Source organism: Epinephelus fuscoguttatus, linkage group LG8 (assembly GCF_011397635.1).
Source record: "Epinephelus fuscoguttatus linkage group LG8, E.fuscoguttatus.final_Chr_v1".
Classification (NCBI taxonomy): domain Eukaryota; kingdom Metazoa; phylum Chordata; class Actinopteri; order Perciformes; family Serranidae; genus Epinephelus; species Epinephelus fuscoguttatus.
Window position 1 is genome coordinate 10019638 of NC_064759.1, and position 20544 is coordinate 10040181.

General features: G+C 42.0%; 1 protein-coding gene across 1 annotated transcript; it reads left to right on the plus strand.

Moving 5' to 3' along the window:
* Positions 1 to 701: 701 nt before the first annotated feature.
* rab25b (RAB25, member RAS oncogene family b) lies at positions 702 to 19927 on the plus strand. The gene is made up of 5 exons (XM_049582867.1): positions 702 to 1012; positions 10560 to 10755; positions 15902 to 16095; positions 16975 to 17055; positions 19319 to 19927. The coding sequence occupies exons 1-5, from the start codon at positions 976 to 978 to the stop codon at positions 19432 to 19434; spliced, it is 624 nt and encodes a 207-aa protein (XP_049438824.1). The 5' UTR covers positions 702 to 975; the 3' UTR covers positions 19435 to 19927.
* The last annotated feature ends 617 nt before the right edge of the window (positions 19928 to 20544 follow it).

Genomic DNA, 20544 nt, shown 5'->3' on the forward strand with positions numbered 1-20544 from the left:
GGCCAGTGAATGTATGTGTTTCATTATATCAGACTCTGGACCCTGCTCAGTCACATGCCTTTAAAACCTGAAATGAATACTAATAAAAGCGTAATGACTGTAAAACTAAAAAACCTTGGTCAGTCTTTGTAGGTGCAGTTCAGTCACAGCCTCAGGCTTGCACAACACATTTTTAACTTCACTTAAAATAAGTTTGAGATTTAAATTAAATTGCTTAAAACAAGATTTATCATAGTGTCTTTGTTGCACGCTGCCTGTCGGTGTTTATGGGCAGACATTTTGATGCCTTACTGCTAAGAATTTAACACAAGGAGGCACCAAGTCATAAAGTGAAAGGTTTTTCTCTTTTAACACAGACATTTTAACCACGACAGAGAGTTTTAAAAGTCCTATTAATATATCACTAAAGTGTATTCATGGCCCAGAGACTGATAAAAATCAAAAAATATGAAGTTTCCTGTACAAAAATACAATGAAACATCTGTTCCATGGTATTTTTCCCTTGTCGTGATGAAGCAAGACTCACTTCCTGCTTCCTGGCTGCAGTAATGTGATTGGTCCAGCAGGAGGCGCCTGACAGCCCCTCTCAGCCTTACCTGCTAGTCGCCCCACCTGTCCAACCTGCCTTACACTGACTCTGTTTCCAAGACACACCTCCACAGCTGCCCCACCACTCCCTGACACAAGCCCCGCCTGGTGCTGCAGAGCAACCTGGATACACTCAGCATACCCTGTTCAAACAAGCCAGCTTTCTATTAACTCAGATAGGGAAGGGTAGCGAAGGGCAGAGAGCTGGCAACTGGCATTCATGTGTCAAAACATATCTTGCAGCCATTTTATTTCCTGAAGCCTGAGGATCTGAGGGGGCAGGCGGGCTCTGTGGTGTGAGTCAGTGTCGTCTTACATCCTGTAATCAGGCTGTGAGTGCTGGAGACGGCAGTAAACTGAGGGGCGGCAACACTGAATGGACAGAATATGGGGTCAGATGAGGCCTACAACTTTGTCTTTAAGGGTGAGTGCATGTTCTGTTTACTTGATCTAATCCTCAGGTGCATCTCTACAGTGTGTGAAGAGATGACTCTGAAATGGTCCTTTGTCCGTCACATTATACTTCCTTGTTTATCATTAACTTAAAGGAACAGGACTGTGTTGTGCAGCAACAGAATGCAATATATTCACAGTAATACACAGCTTACTATAATACACACTACACAGTAATACACAGCTTAGATAGTCTGATCTTATGCGTATGGGTGTTTACAGTTCAGTCATCTGTGTAGGTTAATAATGTATGTTGGTGTTTTGCAAGTTTAAAAACACTTCAGGCGAGCTGCATCATTACAAAGGTAATAACCATAAGTAGTCCAGTATATTGTGCCTGAGTGAGTAAGCAATAAGCATGCATAGTACAGGGTGTTGTTGAAACCAGGATGTGTACTTTAATTCCTGCTTATCTGTTGCATGCCACGCAGAACAACATGGTAAGCAAGTGTCTGCTTTAAAGCCCTGTGTCAGTGCCAAAAGACAAGGTGCATCACTCATACAGTCCTTCTCCTAAATACAGTGATTGTTGGAAGTACTGTCAGTGCATCTGCGCTGGACTTATCTTTTCTCTGCTCTGTTCTTTGAAAAGTACCAGCTTGTGCCACTCAGTCTCTTCATCCTGCACTCTGCCTACTACATGACACAGTAATCATTTCTTAAACGCAGCTAGTTAGGGCACCAGATGGCTCCTAGCAGATGTTCCCGAGGAGTGAAAGGCATTCAGAGAGGTGACTCGGTTCAGGTGCATGTGATGTGACATTTGGGGTGCAAAGTGCTGGGTTGATAAAAGGCACTGCAGGTGAATGGTGAAGCCAAAGTAACTGTGTCCATCTGAAAGCATCACTTACTGTATTAATGAGTTCACAAATCACACATTCAGTAACAGATTTGCCTTTTATGGGCTTTGGGGCCATAATAGTTAAAGGGATAGTTCACCCCAAAATCAAAACTGCATATTTTTCCTCGTACCTGTAGTGCTGTACATTAGTGTAGACTGTTTTGGTGTGAGTTGCCGAGTGTTGACGATAGCGGCTGTAGAGATGTCTGCCTTCTCTCCGGTATAATGGAACTAGGTGGCACTCAGCTTGTGGTGCTCAAAGTGCCAAAAAAAAAAACAATAAAAAACAACTCAACAGCAATGTCTCTTTCCAGAAATCGTGACCCAGTTACTAAAAATAATCCACACACCTTGTTGTGAGCAGTTTCATGCAGGAACTATTTTCTTTCTACTAAACTACACCCACAAACTATCAGGGAAGTGTGCATTTACTCACAGATGAGAGGCTTGCGCTTGTGACAGCGTGAAAGGTAAACACAGATGCCCTCCTCCTCAGTTGAGCTGTAACATTAGCTAGCTCAGTGGTGCTAGGTGAGTTAGCAGTAGATGCACGCTTGCTTCTATGCAGCGATAAAATTGGTGGGTGTAGTTCAGAAGAAAGGTCCTCCTGGGGGACCCTGAGGTGTTCCTAGGCCAGATGAGATATGTAATCCCTCCGGTGTGTACTGGGTCTGCCCATGGGACGTGCCCTGAACGCCTCTAACAGGAGGTGCCTAGGAGGCATCCTGACCAGATGCCCGAAACACCTCAACTGACCCCTTTCAATGCAAAGGAGCAGCGGCTCTACTCCGAGCTCCCTCCGCATGTCCGAGCTCCTTCCCTATCTCTAAGGCTGAGCCCAGACACCCCACGGAGGAAACTGATTTCAGCTGCTCGTATCTGCGATCTCATTCTTTCTGTCACTACCCAGAGCTCATGACCTTAGGGGAGGGTTGGGACCCAGATGGACCAGTAAATCCAAAGCTTCGCTTTCGCTTCGCTTCAAAAGATTCGAAAGCTTCTACCCCGTTCACAAGTGAGGGTAGAATGAAAATGTAAAACTGAATATTTCAACATTCTGGGGAACACGCTTGTTTGCTGTCTCGCTGAGAGAAAGATGAACTATTGATACTACACTTAGCTAAGCTTAGCATAGCATAGCATAAAGCCTAGAAACAAAGGGGAACAGCTAGCCAGGCTCTGTCTAGAGGTCACAAAATTCACCTACAGCACCTCTAATGCTCACACATTAACACATTATACCTCATTTGTTTAATTTATGCAAAGACCGAAGTGTAAAAATGAAAATGAAGTTGTGGTTTTTTGGAGGTTTATATGCAGGACTGTTTCACCTCACTACTTCCTGTTTCCCCTTAATTCCAGTCTTTATGCTAAGCTAAGCTATCTGCCTGATGGCTGTAGCTTCACACTTACTGTACATGAGAGTGGTATTGATCTTCTCATCTAACTCTCGGCCAGAAAGCAACTAAGCTTATTTACAAAAATATCGAGCTGTTGCTTTAATGGGCGAACAAACAGGACCAAACCTCAGGGGAGGCAACAGACGAGAGATCCCTCTTCTCGCCGGTGAATTGTGAATGGGCGAACAAACTGATTGTTATCTCTGAATAAACTCACTCTGCTGCTGCAGTGCTCTTACAGTAAGCAGTGGGTGCTGTAGTATCTCGAAGGTATGAGGGGGTTTTCATTCCGCCTAGCGATTCACTGATAACTGAGAGAAACTAATCAGTAAAATCTGATTCTATAGAGCTGCTTGGAATGTAAGCCTGCACGCTGTCGACCCTACACACACTGTACATGGACACACTGTGGGAGAAGAGTCTTGTTATTTGTTGTCATATGCGCCATTACAGAGAAGGAGTTGTTCAACCCTCCAACAATGTTCAATAAATATGAATTAAAAGAAAAACATGCAAGTGAAAAAAGAGGATTGAAGACATGAAGTAGGGCAGATGTTAAAATTTAGACATTAAATATAACATATATAGAACATAAAATCAAATCATATGTATTTGTGGTAGACAGTTGTACAGTAATTACAGTGTATACATCAGTCAGCCAAAACATTCAAACCAGTGACCAGTGAGATGAAGTGGGCAACATTGATCATCTTGTTACAATGCATTGTTCTTGGAAACCTTGGGTCCTGGCATTCATGAGGATGCTACTTGCCGTACCAGAACCACCTAAACACCATTGCAGATAAAGTGCACCCCCTCATGGCAGCGGCATTCCCCAACGGCAGTGGCCCCCCAGCAGGACAATGTGCCATGTCACGCTGCAAAAACTGCTTAGGAATGGCCCGACAAATGTGACAAATAGCTCAAGGTGTCGACCCGGCCTTCAAATTCCCCATATCCCAATCTGATTGAGCATCTGTGGGACATGCTGGTACCCCACCTCTCAAACTACAAGACGCAAAGGATCCTCTGCCAACGCCCCGATCCCAGACACCACAGGACACCTCCCAGAGGTCCTGTGTCCATGCCTTGGCAGGTCAGTCCGATTCAAGGAGGCCCCGCTATGGATCAGGGGTACCCCTAGGGTACCAGCATATCCCAGAAAAGCTCAATCAGATCAGGATCTGGGGAATTTGGAGGCCAGGTTGACGCCTTGAGCTCTTTGTCACGTTCCTTGGGTCATATCTGAGTAGTTTTTGCGGTGTAGCATAGTGCTTGGTCCTGCTTTGGGGGGCACTACCATCAGGGAGTGCCGTTGCCATTAAGGGGGCACTTGATCTGCAACAGTCAGTACGTTTACATGCACAGTTAAGTCAAACTACGGTTATAACTCGACTAGGCCATTTGGTTGTACTACTGTCCTTGTCCCAGTATACAAGCAAGGGAGGGGAATCAGTTTATTGACTAAAGCATGTCCTACTCCGCTACCATAGGTGGTGAAATGCCCCCATTCAGCTTGTTAGTATTGGACCTTTTTCCAGTTGACCAGACCAATTGACAGACTAGTTATCTGCGGTTAGCTACTGGCTAACTGGTACCATGGTGGACAACTTTACAGCTCTGCATGAGGAGACACAGCAAGACACATACAAGGCTCTGGATGTAGATTTTTACCATGTTGTTACTGGCTTCTTCTTCTGTTAAGCATTTAATGCTTTTGACTTCTGGGTCAAAGCTCGGGGCGGACACTGGAGCATGCGCCGATCACCTCGGCCAGTTTGAGTTTGATTGACTGTATACATGCAGGAGTAATTTGACTCGCAATCGCATTATCTGAGTGTGTTAGTCCGACTTTTAGAAATTCAGTTTAGGACGATTTCAGTTGGACTAACACAATGGGTAGATTTTTTTCTAATGTCATGTAAATGCAGGTGTTTGGGTTGGTGGAGTGTCTCAGGTGGCATCCACAGAAATGCCAAGACCCAAGGTTTCCCAACAGAGCATTGCCTTGTAACAAGATGATCAAAGATGTACAGAGATGTAAGCAAATGAAAAACAGTAAGTAAAAGTACATAAAGGTAAAGTGACAGTAGTCATGGTAGCGGGAATGCTGCAGCAATGAGTTTATTCTGGGCAAAGCATTTCTGCTGGGTTTTCATTCATCAACTCTGTGAAATTACATTAAATTAAGTAACCAAGTACCTAAAGTTAACTTACAAACTAAGAAACATATGCTCATGTTCAATAATGCTCATTTTGCAAACTATAATGTGTTTAAATATTAAATATTGGACATAAATGAATATGGAGCTTGTCAGAATTAAACTTTGCTCCGTCATAAGTCATTTTAGGTCTCCACCAGGATTTCTGTGTACAGCACAGAAGTTACATTTCCAGTCCTGAGAGTCATGAAAACAAGCAAAAGGAAAATTTAATCCTCACTGCATCACATCGAGTTCTTCCTCCAAATCAACAAACCAGGCTTGAAGGCCTCTTGTCCTGCATCGCCATAGAAACCAGGGGCATTGTTTGCATAAGAAGTTACTGAGTAGTGGAGGAGAAGAGGGGGAGAACAGGCCGTCTCACCTCACCCACTGAAAGAAAAAGCAGCACAGTGAACAATTACCTAAAACTTGCAAAAGTAGAGCAGCTTGTAAAACATTCCTTGGGCATGACTTTAGACTTTAGGTTAAACATACTGTAAATCAAGAACTGGGGCAGAGTCATTTGTACTCGTGCCTTTATGGGAGTCAGCAGGTGCTCGCCAGCTTTATTCAAATTTGTGGTTGAGTTACTGGTGAACAATGAGTAAATGGTTTGTGAGTTGAAGTTCAGTCTTGGCTTTGGAAACAGACGTTGGGGAAACAATCTCACAGCAAGGTCCCTTTAGTAGCTGTTCTGGTTTACCTGGTTTTCTGGTTTGGCTGTTCTGGCTTTACCTGGTCGTCAAAGAGTTGTTCATTTCAGTGACTTGTTTTTAAAGATTGAGGTTCGATCTCGGCCTTGGAAAAGAAAGAAGTTAAGAAAACAGTCTCACCACAGCGTTCATTTAGTAACTGTTCTGGCATTTTACCACATTATCTTCAACAGCAAATAAAGAGCGAATAGGCAAACTCCACCTGCAGATAAAGATCATGTAACATGATTGAAAGCTGTTAAAGATTATGATGGATCTTGTGGTGAGATTGTTTTCAGTAACCAATTGTATATACTTAATAAAGGAATTTTGATAGAAACACAGGAGCAGCACACTGATGATGTCAGAGGGCTGTGATTGGTTGATTGCAGTGTCGGTCCTAGATTGCAATGTGGGATGTTGAGCCAGGAGCATGTCCCACTTGGCAAAATCATGTCGTGCAATACAGTAGCAAACCACTGTTTCCTATGTAAAAAGTGAAGTAATGGCGTCCTGAGCAGAGGATGAAGTCACTCTGCCTCTGTGTGTGTTGTAATCTGAGCTCCTCCAGCCTGGTCCCACTCCCAGGGTGTCAAAATATAGGCCTACAACTTGGGCAGTGGCCCTGGCATCCGTTTAACGTCTGTGTGGGATGCACCGGGCTTTCCACCAACTCCTGCATTAAACCGTCCAAGTCATTTTTTGACGCTCAGAGCAACAACTTTGACCCAGATGAGTGGCGTTCGAGACCAACAAACAACAACATTGGTTGCGGTGTTTGTGGCACTCTGGGTGTTTTTAAGTGACACGCCGCAGCTTTTCTGAAATCATTTGTGCCACTCGGTTTTTTTTGGCAACATGTTGCTGCTTTTCTGGCTGCATTTGTGGCGCTCAAAGTCAGATGTTTTTTGGCCACATTCACCATCTTTTTCTTACCACAACCAAGTAGTTTTGTTGCCTAAACATAGCCATCAACCTTCTTACCGCCAACTCCTTCTACATCAAGATACAGCGCAAAATGCTGCCCTCATTGTCATCTTAATAACGTCTGTGGCTTCTGCCGATGCTGCAAAATGTGATGTGTAGGGATGAGATTATGTTGCTTCTCTATGGTGTGTTGTGGTTAGCTGGTCTGCCCGTGTGTGCATGTTAGTGCGTGTGTGTATCCTACTGGCTAGCTCATTGCCGCCACTCTGCACAGCTCACATGCTTCCGGTACTTAACTCTGTCAGCACTGTTGCAGTTGTTTTGCTCTGTTTATGGAGTTATTTGCTAGCCACCACCATGTTGAGAGCTGTGTACAGACAACTCATACGTTCTGAATTTTGAATCTCATACGGCAGTTACCATTGATATCGGGATGGCTCTGGTGCTGAGCTCTGTCAGTACTGTTGCAGTTGTTTTGTTTTGTTATGGAGTTAGCGCTATTAGCTGCTAGCTGCCACCTCCATGTTGAGAACTGTGTACAGACAACTCATACCCTCTGAATTTCGAATAGAGCCCCTTTGAAAAGATGTGTTAATTAATTACTTTTGTTGGTGGATGGAGCTTTTGTCTTTATCTTCGAACAGCAACGAGCTAGCTGTCTTCCTCTACTTCCAATCTTTATGCTAAGCTAAGCTAAACTTGTAGCTTACAGACATAGAGTAATATCAACATTCTCATCTAACTCTTGGCAGGAAAACAGATGGTTCTCAAAATATCAAACTATTCTTTTAACCCTCATCACACCCTTACTCTATATTTAATGGCTGCTGAAATGTCACAAGAATTATCTGTGTTCACAAGCTCACACGCCTCGGCATTAGGCTGTGACTCTGCCTTATCCAGTCCTAGATCCCAGCGCCACTGTGTTTTCACAGTGTGGTCATATTTTCCTATCTGCGCCAATTAAGCCAAGCCTTCTTTTCTCTCTGAGTCAACCACTAACAACTGAAACCCAAACATTAGTCACTGAAATGTACAGAGGGGGTGTCTGAGTTGTTTCCCGTCCTGTTTGCTCAGTAGGAAGGTTTTCCTGACCAAGATAAAAGGAGGTGGCAGCTCAACTTGTTCCACCTGATTTGGAATCACCTTACATTGTAGGAGACTGTTTTATTTCCTGAAACAAAGGTTCACTTGTGAGAGATTTTTGCCCCAAAGGCTTTAGAGGGGGAAGTGTGTCCTCCCCCTCTAGGAAAGTTGACAAATGTGGAAAAAGAAATACAAATTACAGTAAATTTGTCCTTCCGTTTTGTTAAAATAGGTTTCCTAAACATCAGTAACGCAGACCATGAGTGAGGCATGAGTGACTTTGTGTTGCACAGCATCAGTGATAAATTTAAACCATGCTCTGAGCCAATTTTGGGGAAATTGCAGACAAATGCAGGAAAGAAAACTAAAAGGAAATCTTCAAAATGCCAGTTGTGAAGTCCTCCACCTCTGCAGCTACATTTTTGGCCCTACGGGTTTCACTCCTGCCTGTGCTTTGCTTCTTTTACTTGACACCGTCACTCCTCGCTGTCTAAATAAATATAAAATCAACAAAACCATAAGTGTATTTTAGAATTGGCATCTCACCAGTGCATGCTGGGATCGCCTACAGAGGCTCCACAAGATCCTCAGTGCTAATCAGTAATCTGGTGTATTCTCTTGGCATGGATAGAGTACTGAACAGGCCCACCAGGCACAGGCCATGGGGCCCGAAGTGTCAAAGGCCCAACTTGACCAAAAAAAAAAAAAAAACATGTTTACCTCAAAGAGACACAAAATGAGCAAAAAGACAAACATATATAAATATATATCTTGCAGAGCACAAACTGACTTTAAAGAGACACAAAACCACTAAAAAAAGAGTCAAATATACTCTTAAGAGACACAAAATGACCTCAAAGAGACACAGAACAACTACAAAGATACAGAAAACAACTACAAGACACAAAACAAGCTAAACAAAATCTGCACACATACCTCAAAGAGACACAGAATGACCTCAAAGAGACACAAAACAACTACAAAGATACAGAAAACAACTACAAGACACAAAACAAGCTAAACAAAATCTGCACACATACCTCAAAGAGACACAGAATGACCTCAAAGAGACACAAAACAACTACAAAGATACAGAAAACAACTACAAGACACAAAACAAGCTAAACAAAATCTGCACACATACCTCAAAGAGACACAGAATGACCTCAAAGAAACACAAAACAACTACAACAAGACACAAAACAAACAAATACACAAGACGAATATACTCATAAGAGACACAAATTGACCTCAAAGAGACACGAAACGACTATACAGAGATGCTAATAAATTACAAAGAGACACAAAACAAACAAAAGAGACATACATTTACGTCAAAGAAACACAAAGTAACCTCAAAGAGACACAAAACGACTACAAAGAGACACAAAACAACTACAAGAAGACACTAAACATTTTTTTTAAAAAAACAGACATATACCTCAAAGAGACACAAAACAACTACAAAGAGTCACAGAACGAATAAAAGACACATTTACCTCAAAGAGACACATAACAAAAACAAAACAACCAAAGAAAGAGACGAATATACTCCTAAGAGACACAAAATGACCTCAAAGAGACACAAAATGACTACAAAAAGATGCAAAGCGAACAAAAAAGACATACTTTTATGTCAGAGACACAATACGACTTCAAAGAAAAACAAAACAACCAAAGAAAGAGACAAAAATACTCCTAAGAGACACAAAATTACCTCAAAGAGACACAAAACAACTACAAAGAGATGCAAAGAAACTACAAAGAGACACAAAGCGATTTGAAAAAAACACAAGACAACCACAGGGACACACAACATTACCACAAAGAGACACCAAAACAATAAAAAGATGCTGACAACCACAAAGAAAGCAACACAAAGCCTGTGTCTTGTTCCTGTGTAGGAGAGGTGGTGGGGCCTTGTGCATATCTGTGCCCAGGGACCCATCGTCTCATAATCCGCCCATGGTTATGGACCAACCCACATTTTTCCCCAGTATTTTACTCAACTTGTCCTCTTGCTGCATTATTTGCTCTGCATGCTTCAGTTAAAACAATTAACTCATTTACCGTGAGGGTGTGGAGCTGTTTAGGATCTCATATCCCAGGTGGTGTAATTACCCCCAGTGTTACACAGCTAAGAATGAGGTTATATGGGGCAACCAAGAAAGATACACCTAGACTAAAAGCCTCTGTTAAGAAGGGCTGTAAAGGATGAGGTGGATGCACAGGATTGGCTCATGTTAGGCTCTGTGAATGTGAGTCTTGTCTCCTTTATCCAAGATGTACTGGGTTTAGTTTTTGCAACAGCTGACCCGCTTTAAAAAATTAACTCTAATTAAAATACTTGTGTTTGTGTCCTCCGCAGTGGTTCTAATAGGAGAATCTGGAGTAGGAAAGAGCAACCTGCTGTCCCGCTTCACCAAAAACGAGTTCAACCATGACAGTCGCACAACCATCGGGGTTGAGTTCAGCACACGGACAGTGCAGCTCAGAGGCTTCACCATCAAGGCCCAGATCTGGGACACGGCTGGTCTGGAGCGATACCGGGCCATCACTTCTGCGTGAGTGCAACACCCTTCACTATATAGATTCACACACACACACACACACACACACACACTGATGGAATATATGTTTATTTTGTTTAGGCACATCTGTTTTGACATTCCTGCAGTTATTCTAATATAAAATAGTACATTTTTAGTCCACCTACTTTATGTTAAACTGTCTGAACTGCTTTCAGTTCACCTACTGTTTGTCTACCTACACCAACCCAAAGGCAGAGGCAGTTCTGACCTTGTCCATTTTAGTCCTATTAAGGTATTTGGGCATGTAAGAGCCAGAGAGCCTTTGATTTAAATTGCAATATCTATTGCGGTTGTCTTACTTAATGGTTTTACTGTGAGTAGAGAAACTGACATCTCTTCGTATTACACAAGGATTGCAATTGTGGCTGTGTTTGATCAACAAGTAAAGAGAAAATACCTCATGGAAAATAATTTAAGTAACTTTAATGCATTAGAAGAATATGCACACATTCAGAGAAATACTTTTTTTTGTTTTCCTGCTTAAGGTTGGATGACAAGATTGATACATGTCTCATGTCTGTACACTTAATATGAAGCTACAGCTAACAGTTAGCTCAGCGTAGCATAAAGACTGGAAATGGGGGGAAACAGCGAGTCTGGTTCTGTCTGAAGGAGGTAAATAAGCATATTATCCAAAATGTTAAACTATTCTTTTAAGTAGCAAGTAGCAGCACAACGTCAAACAACAGGAACAGACATTATTGGTAAATCTAACAGTCTATCTTTGCACAACTTCTTGGTGTTTTATTGGAAACAGTTGTCAGTGCAACACTGAGTAACTAAGCCTAGAAGTCTCAATTAGTGGCTAAAGATGATGGCTCATATTGCTTCATTTCTTTGTGACTAATAAAAGTGTTTGTTCATAAAGAGCCTGCCCTATGTGTGCTGAAGTAACTTAAACAAACGAACACATGCACCGTTTTGAAAGCCGCACTTCTTCTCAAACAGGCTCACTGAAATTAAAGGCAGTTTATTTTTTCAAATCAACACTTCATGCTTGCTTTGTTGCCAGTTGAGCAACCTGTATGTCGGCATATTGAGGTGGTGCTGTTATCAGCCAAAACACAAGCAAGGACAGGCACTGATCTTACAGTTTCCTCCCACATTAGCTGAAAAACAATCAGCACATTCTCGTCTCCTGTCAGCTCCAAGTTCAGTCTCTTTATTCTTACCATATGTGCAACAGTCACAGAGAAGCAATGAAAATCTTAGGCCTCAGGCACCCTCTAACAACACTCATTAAATATCTATTTAAAAAACAATAAAATCACGGAAGTAAAAGCAAAATCTGAAAGATAAAATAGAGGGCCAGAATGTAAACATAAAATAAAGTAACATAAATTTAAACAATACTGGAAATAAACTGAATGTTAACAGGCACTTAGTGTGTGATGTGAAGTAATATATATACACAGAGGTTATATATAAAGATAAAACATTGGCGTAGATTTTTTGGTAGGGTGCAGGGAACACATCCCCCTTAAAATTTATAACATGTCCATCTGTCCCTGCCAATAACAACATGAAAGTAGCAGAGGACCTTTAAATATTTTGACCAACTGCTCGAATGCAACTCGAAGCCTAGACGTAGCGATGCCCTCTGCAGGGCCGACCCTAGACTTCTGGGGGCCCTGAGCAGATTTGGTTCGGGGGCCACTTCACATGGCACTGAACCAAGTTGTGTATTAGCTTTAGTGCACATAATGTACATGAAAAGTATACCAAACTATTGGTAGCAACACTATCTTTAAATAGACTACAGTGAATACAGGATTATTTGCCCCAAACCTCATGGATGCTCTTTCTCAGGGCCTTTAGCTTGACCTGGTTAAAGTTTGATTCATATTTTAGTGTTATAGTTTCAATAGAAAGAGCCAAATCTCACCTGTCCTCAATTGGAAGATGTTGAGATGAATTATAAATATTATAAATATCTATTAATAATGTGAAAAGTCTGGTACAGTGAGCAAACAAGAAATACAGACAAAAGGAGCAGTGTTTAAATCAATTATTTTAAAATTGCAACCTGTTGTCACTCCAAACTTAACAAATACCACCGCTTTTGTGAGTGGACGTGGGCGTCAGACAGGGATGCACAGAGCCACACTTCATGGGTGGTGGCAGCTTGTAATGCCCCTGGCAACTACCGTAATCTAAAGAGCGAGAAAGTCCATATAGGGAAGGAAGGAAGGGTGGTGGATGGGTCAAACCAACTCCGGACTTTCACCTGGGAGCCTGCTGTTTGTTTCCCGTGTGAAGTTTAAACCAAACCATGATGGGTTTTTCTTTTTTTTGTGAGCCTAACCACGGACTTTTGTTGCATAAACCTATGAAAATAATCCTAAAAACAGGGTTTTTACCAACGTTGTAAGTTTATTTTGAAAAAGACTGCATGTATTTAACAAGCAGAAACTGTACATTTCCTGTGAAAATGGAGGTATATTTTGAAAAGACACTGTATGTAACAAGCGTAAATTGACACGCCATCCCTGAATGTCCAAAACAAACACAGGAGGGTGACTATAGCCCCTTTTACACTGCCAGATTTTTTGCGAATGTTGGACCTTTTTGCCAGCCAGCTGCGAGCGTTTAGACACACAGATGTGGAATGATAAGTTGATCCAAGGCGCCCAATTTTCTGCCTCGTAGGGTAGTCATATAGGTGGAACTCTTTTAGTTTAAACAGACCAAGGTGCCCTTCCGCAACAGGAAGGACTGTTGATGACTTGTGGGAGGAGCTGTTGATGACGCCGCACGTGCGACCCACTGGCAGTGGATAAACAGGAAACAGCTGATAGCAGGAATTAGCAAGCAGCTAGTAGCAAGAGGGAAACGCAAACCTGACAGACACTGTAAAGATAAGCAACTGGGGAGACAAGGAATTGCGCGCCCTCCTTGTCCTCGCAAATGAAGAGGCCATTAACCGTCAGATGATGGGGATGGTGAAGAACGGGCCGATTTACGAGAGAATCGCCGCCTGACCAGCCGTGGCTTCCCTCCCACGTCACTGTTTACGTCACACGCTGAGCCACACGTTTTGTTACTTGCTGACACCCCCCATTGCCTGGAAAAAGGTGCATTCTGTATAAACAAAATTAAGTAGGCAGCATTTTGCTGCACTCCCCGATTTTGTTTTTATACCGCCAATGCTGAAAAAAGACTGGCTTTGCTGCAAATTTGCACAATTCCTATCTAAAAAGGGCTTATTAGTCATATTTAGACATGTAGATCCACTGACAAAATGGCGGTATTTGATGAGTTAGGATGGGAATGTGTTAAAAAATTGCCCAAGAATGGGCAAAATATCTGGTAACAGGTAAAATGTAAACATTTTAATAGTGTTAGTATTTGTATAGTACTCCAGTAAAGTAGTTGGTAGAACTCTAAGTGCTATATCGTAGGAGTTGCTTGAGTTCCTTGAAGATGTTTCATCTCTCATCCAAGAGGCTTCTTCATGTTCTGGTTCTAGTTGGTAGCAGTTTGTGACCCCAAAAGCGATGGTTGTAATCTGCGATAAAACAAAAAGAAGAAGACGCAGCTATGCGTAGGACGTACCATGACGTTTCCACCATGAATAGATGCAGAAAAAAAACCTACACTCTTGAGGAAAAGTGACAATATAATGGTAAAATATAACTATAATGGTAGAATGACAAGTGATGAGCTCAAGTGTCAGAAGTCTCACGGCCTGTGGGATGAACCCGACAACTGCAACTTCAACACGGTTGACGCACTCGGGTCCCAAAATCCAACTGGTTAGAGTAGAGACCTTTGTTTGAGCACTCAGCCCTCAGCAGGTCTCTCTTCTATCTGAGGGTGCTCCTGATTCATTTTTTTTAATTAAACTAGAAGGATCAGCAGTGTGGAAACTGGTTTTAAAACAATAGAACCATGTCAATTTTATTTTTAAGACGGGGAAAAATCTGAGGATATGCTACACCGCTGGATTAGCTCTTTTCTGACGGCTTGGCTTTCTGAGTAATTACTTGCCGACTTATTCCAGTACGCAAATTCTCACTCCCATGGAATTTCTCATTTGTGCTGTAACAAGCAGCTAAAACCAATTAAAGCGGAATTAATTATATTGCTGGAAGAGGGGAGCAGAGATGGAACTGTGAAGGAAGCATTGATTGGTTCATGACTTCAGAGCAATCGTCAGTCATTACATTTTTTTTCACTTGACAGCAGGAGACACTGCTTATTCTCTGTGAAGATAGGACAATGCTTAATCACTATTTTTGTATTAACAATGGATCCAGTGTGTTCTGTGAAAGGGGGTTACACTCAGTGATGAACCCACAGAGAATGTCACCCAGCTCTGCAGGTCTATCAGCTCTGCAGAGCTCTCACTGCTCTCATAGTGTCATCTTTGGCCGCTAAAATAAAACACTTTATGCTAGCTGCCCAGCACCAAATGGCACACAGATACAGTTAGCATCCAGCTGGTGAACATAGTGGAGCGTTTTTCAGCTGAAGAGCCAGATATTTCCCCCTGGAGTTGGTGATGATCAAAACAGAGCTAAAAGGACGCTAAATATTTGGGCTTAAATTCATCAGGTGACCAAAAACATGACACCAGCAATCCAGTCACCAGAAGGAAACGTTGGCACTGTACATTTCTGCAAGCCAAGAATACATTACATTTTCATATGTATCCTATCAAAGTGATGTAATATATAAACCAGTTGTGATTTAGCGAGTCATTGCTGTTTTTCCAGCTGCTTATTAGGCACTAAAATCAGATGTTTGTTACCAAGACATTGCAACTTTTCCTGCTGGAATAGTGGCACAAAAAACGGTTGTTTTACAGACATATTGCTGCTTCTCCTGCTGGGATCGTGCCCCCAAAATTGGGTATTTTAAGCCGAAACATGATTTTTTCTTTACCAAAATGAAGTAGTTTTTGCACCTAAACCCAACCACACATTAATCACATTGTTGTTGAAACAATTTTCAACGTATAAACGTATAATGCTTAAGATTTTCCTGGCAATTGGGTTGCACCAAATGATGATAATGTTGCTCTGTAATTTTTAAATGTGTAAATAAGCAACTGCGTGCTAACAAGTTCATAAAAAGATACCTAAATGTCACCATAAAGTCAATCTCCTCCCAACAGGTATTACAGAGGTGCAGTTGGAGCCCTGCTGGTCTATGACATCACCAAACACCTAACCTATGAGAGCGTGGAGCGCTGGCTGAAGGAGCTGTACGACCACGCTGACCCCCACATTGTGGTCATGCTGGTGGGCAACAAGACTGACCTGGAGTCAGAGAGATCCGTGCCCACAGAGGAGGCAAAAGACTACGCAGGTACAAAGTGTTAACTCTGTACAGAAAAATCATTGTAGTCAGTGTTTTTAATAAGTGAATGGAAACTAAACTTATGATGATTATAGAGAATTTAATTTGGCTGTCGATGTGTGTCATGTCATGTCATTTATTCATTCATTTTCTATTTTAACTCTTACCTATAGTGCATTTATCAGTCTAGCTTGTTTTGATGTGAGTTGCTGAATGTTGGAGATATCAGCCTTCTCTCAAATATAATTTAACTAGATGGCACTTGTGGTGCTCAAAGCACCAAAAGATACATTTTAGAAACTCAACAGCAATGTCTCTTTCCAGAAATCATGACCCGGTTACCCACAATAATCCACAGACCTTGTTGTGAGCAGTTTCATGTAGGAACTATTTCTTCCAGCATAACTGTATCACCTGCAGAAGGGAGTGTGCATCTACTCATGGACGATGCTTGTTCTCATGGCAGTGTGAGATGTAAACGTTAATGGCGTCCTCAGCTGAGCTGTAACTAGGTGTGCTAGGTGAGCTAGCAGTACATGCACACTTCTTTCGGTGCAGTGATACCATTGGCAGGTGTTCGGTAAAGAGGAAATAGTTCCTGCATGAAACTGCTCACAACAAGGTGTGTGGATTATCTTGAGTAACCAGGTAGTGATTTCTGGAAAGAGACACTGATGTTGGGTTTTTCAAGTGTGTTTTTTGGCACCATGAGCACCACAAGCTGAGTGCCATCTAGTTCCATTATACTGGAGGGAAGGCAGACATCTCTATGGCTGACATCTCAAACCCTCGCAAACTCACACCAAAAAAATGTTATGTGATTTGGAATATGCAGCTTTAAGTGACACATGCATAAAATAACTAACACAGCTTATTCGTATCATCTAGAAAAGCATGGCCTTTTGTTTCTGGAGACGTCTGCCCTTGAGTCGACAAATGTGGATGCAGCTTTCAACAACGTCCTAGCAGGTAATTAATTTTAATGTATTTCACTTTTTCCCCACTTTGTTAGAAGCTGTTATGTAAATCTGTTGTTCACATCCAAATCTGCAGAGATACAAAGAGAAGCATATTCTTTTTAACAATAAGGTTGTCACAGTTTATGAACTGTGTGGGTGGCATGTTTGGCTGCCGTACAGCATCCCCCAGCCCCAGCTCTTTCTGTCTGCATGTGGGTTTCTGCCAGTTTGCTCCCTCGCATGTCTCTCCCTCCCTGTCTTCCCTCCACCGAAGACACATGAATGATGTGGACACACACATTCACCCATTAACATGCTGAGATACGGCTCCACCCTGTGACCCTGAATTTAACCTCACATAGGCAGACCTCCCTCTCTTCAGAGCTCATGGAGGTTTGAGGAAAGTCGAGGGTTGGAAAAGGTCGGGCTCAACGTGACCTTTGGTGGTCCCACTGCAGCTGTTTGATTGACTGCTTTGGGAGGAAACACCTCCGGTTGGGTTTTGGTTGGAAATGAACAACTTTACAGATTTTTTTGTTTGAAGTGTTGCTGTCTTTTTCTAATCAAAATGTGTGCATTATTTGCACTTGTGCTACTTTTTCCTCTCAAAGTCTGGAAACACTGCAGCTTCTTTTTATTCTAGCGCAGAGGAGAGCAGGATGAGTTGAGTGAGGTTTTACTTGAGGGGTTTTTAAAGTGAGGCCATGACAGTAATGTCTCCAGCTGAAATATGTACATATATTTCAGGATGTGGCACCTCCCCGGGAAGAATCACTTTGGATGTAGAATTAATAGTTTACAAAGAGCCCAGTCTCACTCCGAAGTCGTCTGAATCCAGCGCTTGGGCAGTGACTTGCGGCATCAGAAACCAACGAAAAAGGCGCCTTTTAACGTCACAGCTGGTTGCCGTTATAGTTTAACGTTGCCCGGTGGCGTTAAGGCAGCAAAAGTCCGATTGGGGTGGGAGGGAAGGGTGCTGGATGGGTCTAACAAACACAGACTTTCACCTGAGAGAGCGGTGTTCACGTCCCAAAAGAATCTAAAGCCAAACCCTGTTCTTTTTTCCTAAACCCAACCACGTGTGTTTGTTGTTGAAGGGAAAAAAAGTCAATTTGTGGTGTTGTACTGATGTAGTGCTTTTATTTTGAAAGAGACTGAATGTAAACGGTAATTTTTTTTGAAAGAAGACAATGCATGTAACAGGCAGAACTTGACACGGTGTCCCAGAACGTCAACAACCAACGCACCGAACCTTTCATGTTGTATGTGGACGTGGAAAGTCCATGAGCAAATGTCAATATGTGACAAGGTTGGAGTGAGAATGTAGTGTCACAAAATATGACTTTCCAAAGTAACGTGGTCTCTTGGCTTAACTTGTCCCCGATGAAGGGTAAATTAAGCCTAGGGAGAGGATAAGTTGAGCCACATGGGGTAAATCTTATACCCTGTTCTTTTTACCTCTCCTGGTTGTTTCATATCTATGTATGCTTTAAAGTAGTGATGCTCAACTTGTAGCCCGTGGGCCAAATCTGACCCACAATAGGGTGGACCATTTTCTAATTCACAATGACAATAAATTTCTTCACATTTGAATCTAAATTAGGTAAAAGCATCAAAATAGAGCTTGTTTATTCAGGCTAATTACTTATATTAATTATTAATGTTTTTCATTAACTGACCCACTGTCATTTTGCAAAACTAGCCCCCCAGCAAAGGAAGTTGAGTTTCCCTAATTTAAAGTCATCTTGTCAAGCTTGCCACCTGATGTACCGACTTCCCACTCTGTACCTCTCTCACTGCTTTGTACAAACCCACAAGAGTTGAAGCCCTGTCCGTCTTCTGTTTATAGCAGCATGTCATGATGGGTTTTGGTCCCAAAATTCAAAATGCCACATCATTTTGGTGATAAAATGTAAGAACACAATGTAGAATTACAGTAAAATAATATGTTAACCATCATTATAAGTGAGTCATTGCCTCAGCTTCCCTAGCTGGGTTCCCCTTTACTGGTTTAAATCACTGGTTCAGTTTGTTTTGGAGAGAACGAGACCTTTGTGGATAATATGGCTCCTGGTAAAAAACCTCCTGAACCATGAACACTGAAGGAATTCTAACTGGGAGTTCTTTTAACTGGTTTCAATCTGCAATTTACCGCGAGACAGCACCATATCCCCCAAAATTTTACACACACACACTTTAACATAACACCTTGAACTTGAATGTGCTCACCATTTTCCCATGAAAACGTAATGTATATTATTTTTCTGCCACAGAGATTCACAAGAAGGTGAGCAGTAAGGAAGTGGTTCGAGGCTCGATCAGCGCTGTGTCCTTGAACAACAGAGCAGAAGAGACGGAGGAGAATAAGCCCTGCTGCAGGAACATCTGACCACAAGATCCTTCAGGAGCCTCAGGGTGGGTGACAGGTGACCCACAACCCTGTGCTCGAGAGCTCGATGACAGGCGGGGGAACATGGCAACTGTGTGTGCCAATATCACCGGTCCTGGCTTATGTGATGCCACTTTGAAAATGACTGATTTACAAGTCTTACAAGCTGCATGATGGCGTGATGTATTCAAATAATGATTCATATATGTGAATGAATGTAGCTGGAGACCAACATGAATCCTTTTAAGATTATTGAACATAGGTCAAAAGTAAAACACCAACACCGTGTTACCTGTAACATGACATATGTATAATCAATGCACAGAATTTGAGTACCACAGACACATCATGCCATGTGTAAATGTAAATAACACATGACGGTTGGTTGGTTGGTGTCACTCTGAGTGTTGCTGTCACTGCTGTGTGTGTGCTCCATCTTATGATTAATGATGAGACTGATTGTAATGGTTAAGAAATAAATGATTTATGGAGACCTAGTGTGTTCTTTGTGTCTTATGATGGGGGTTTACGAGAAACAGATCAAAATTTAATCATCTCCAAATAAGAAGCTGATTTATTTCTGATGGGAAAAAGAAAAGATCCATTGTGAGCAGCAAAATTTCCCTCTGGGGTCACTCTGTGAGGCCACACCCTTAATTATGCATAACTAAGCCTTTATAACATGTAAACAGGCGAGTTACATAAAAAGTCAACCCCTGTACAGTTGTCATGAAGGGGAAAATTAGCTATAGATACCCAAAGCATTCTTTACCTGCCTGAATTTTGTGTTTTCCTTTACATATAAAGACTGATCCACCATAAATTTGTGGACATAGACCCTTTCATGCTTTCATTTTCAGCAGGCTGGACTATTGTAACGGTGTCTTCACAGGCCTGAGTAAAAAATCAATCAGACAACTGCAGCTCATCCAGAACGCTGCTGCCAGAGTCCTCACCAACACCAAGAGAGTGGAGCACATTACACCAGTGCTTAAATCGCTGCACTGGCTTCCTGTGTGTCAAAGGATAGACTTTAAAATCTTGTTACTTGTCTATAAAGCACTAAATGGTCTTGGGCCTAAATACATCTCTGATATACTTGTACGTTAT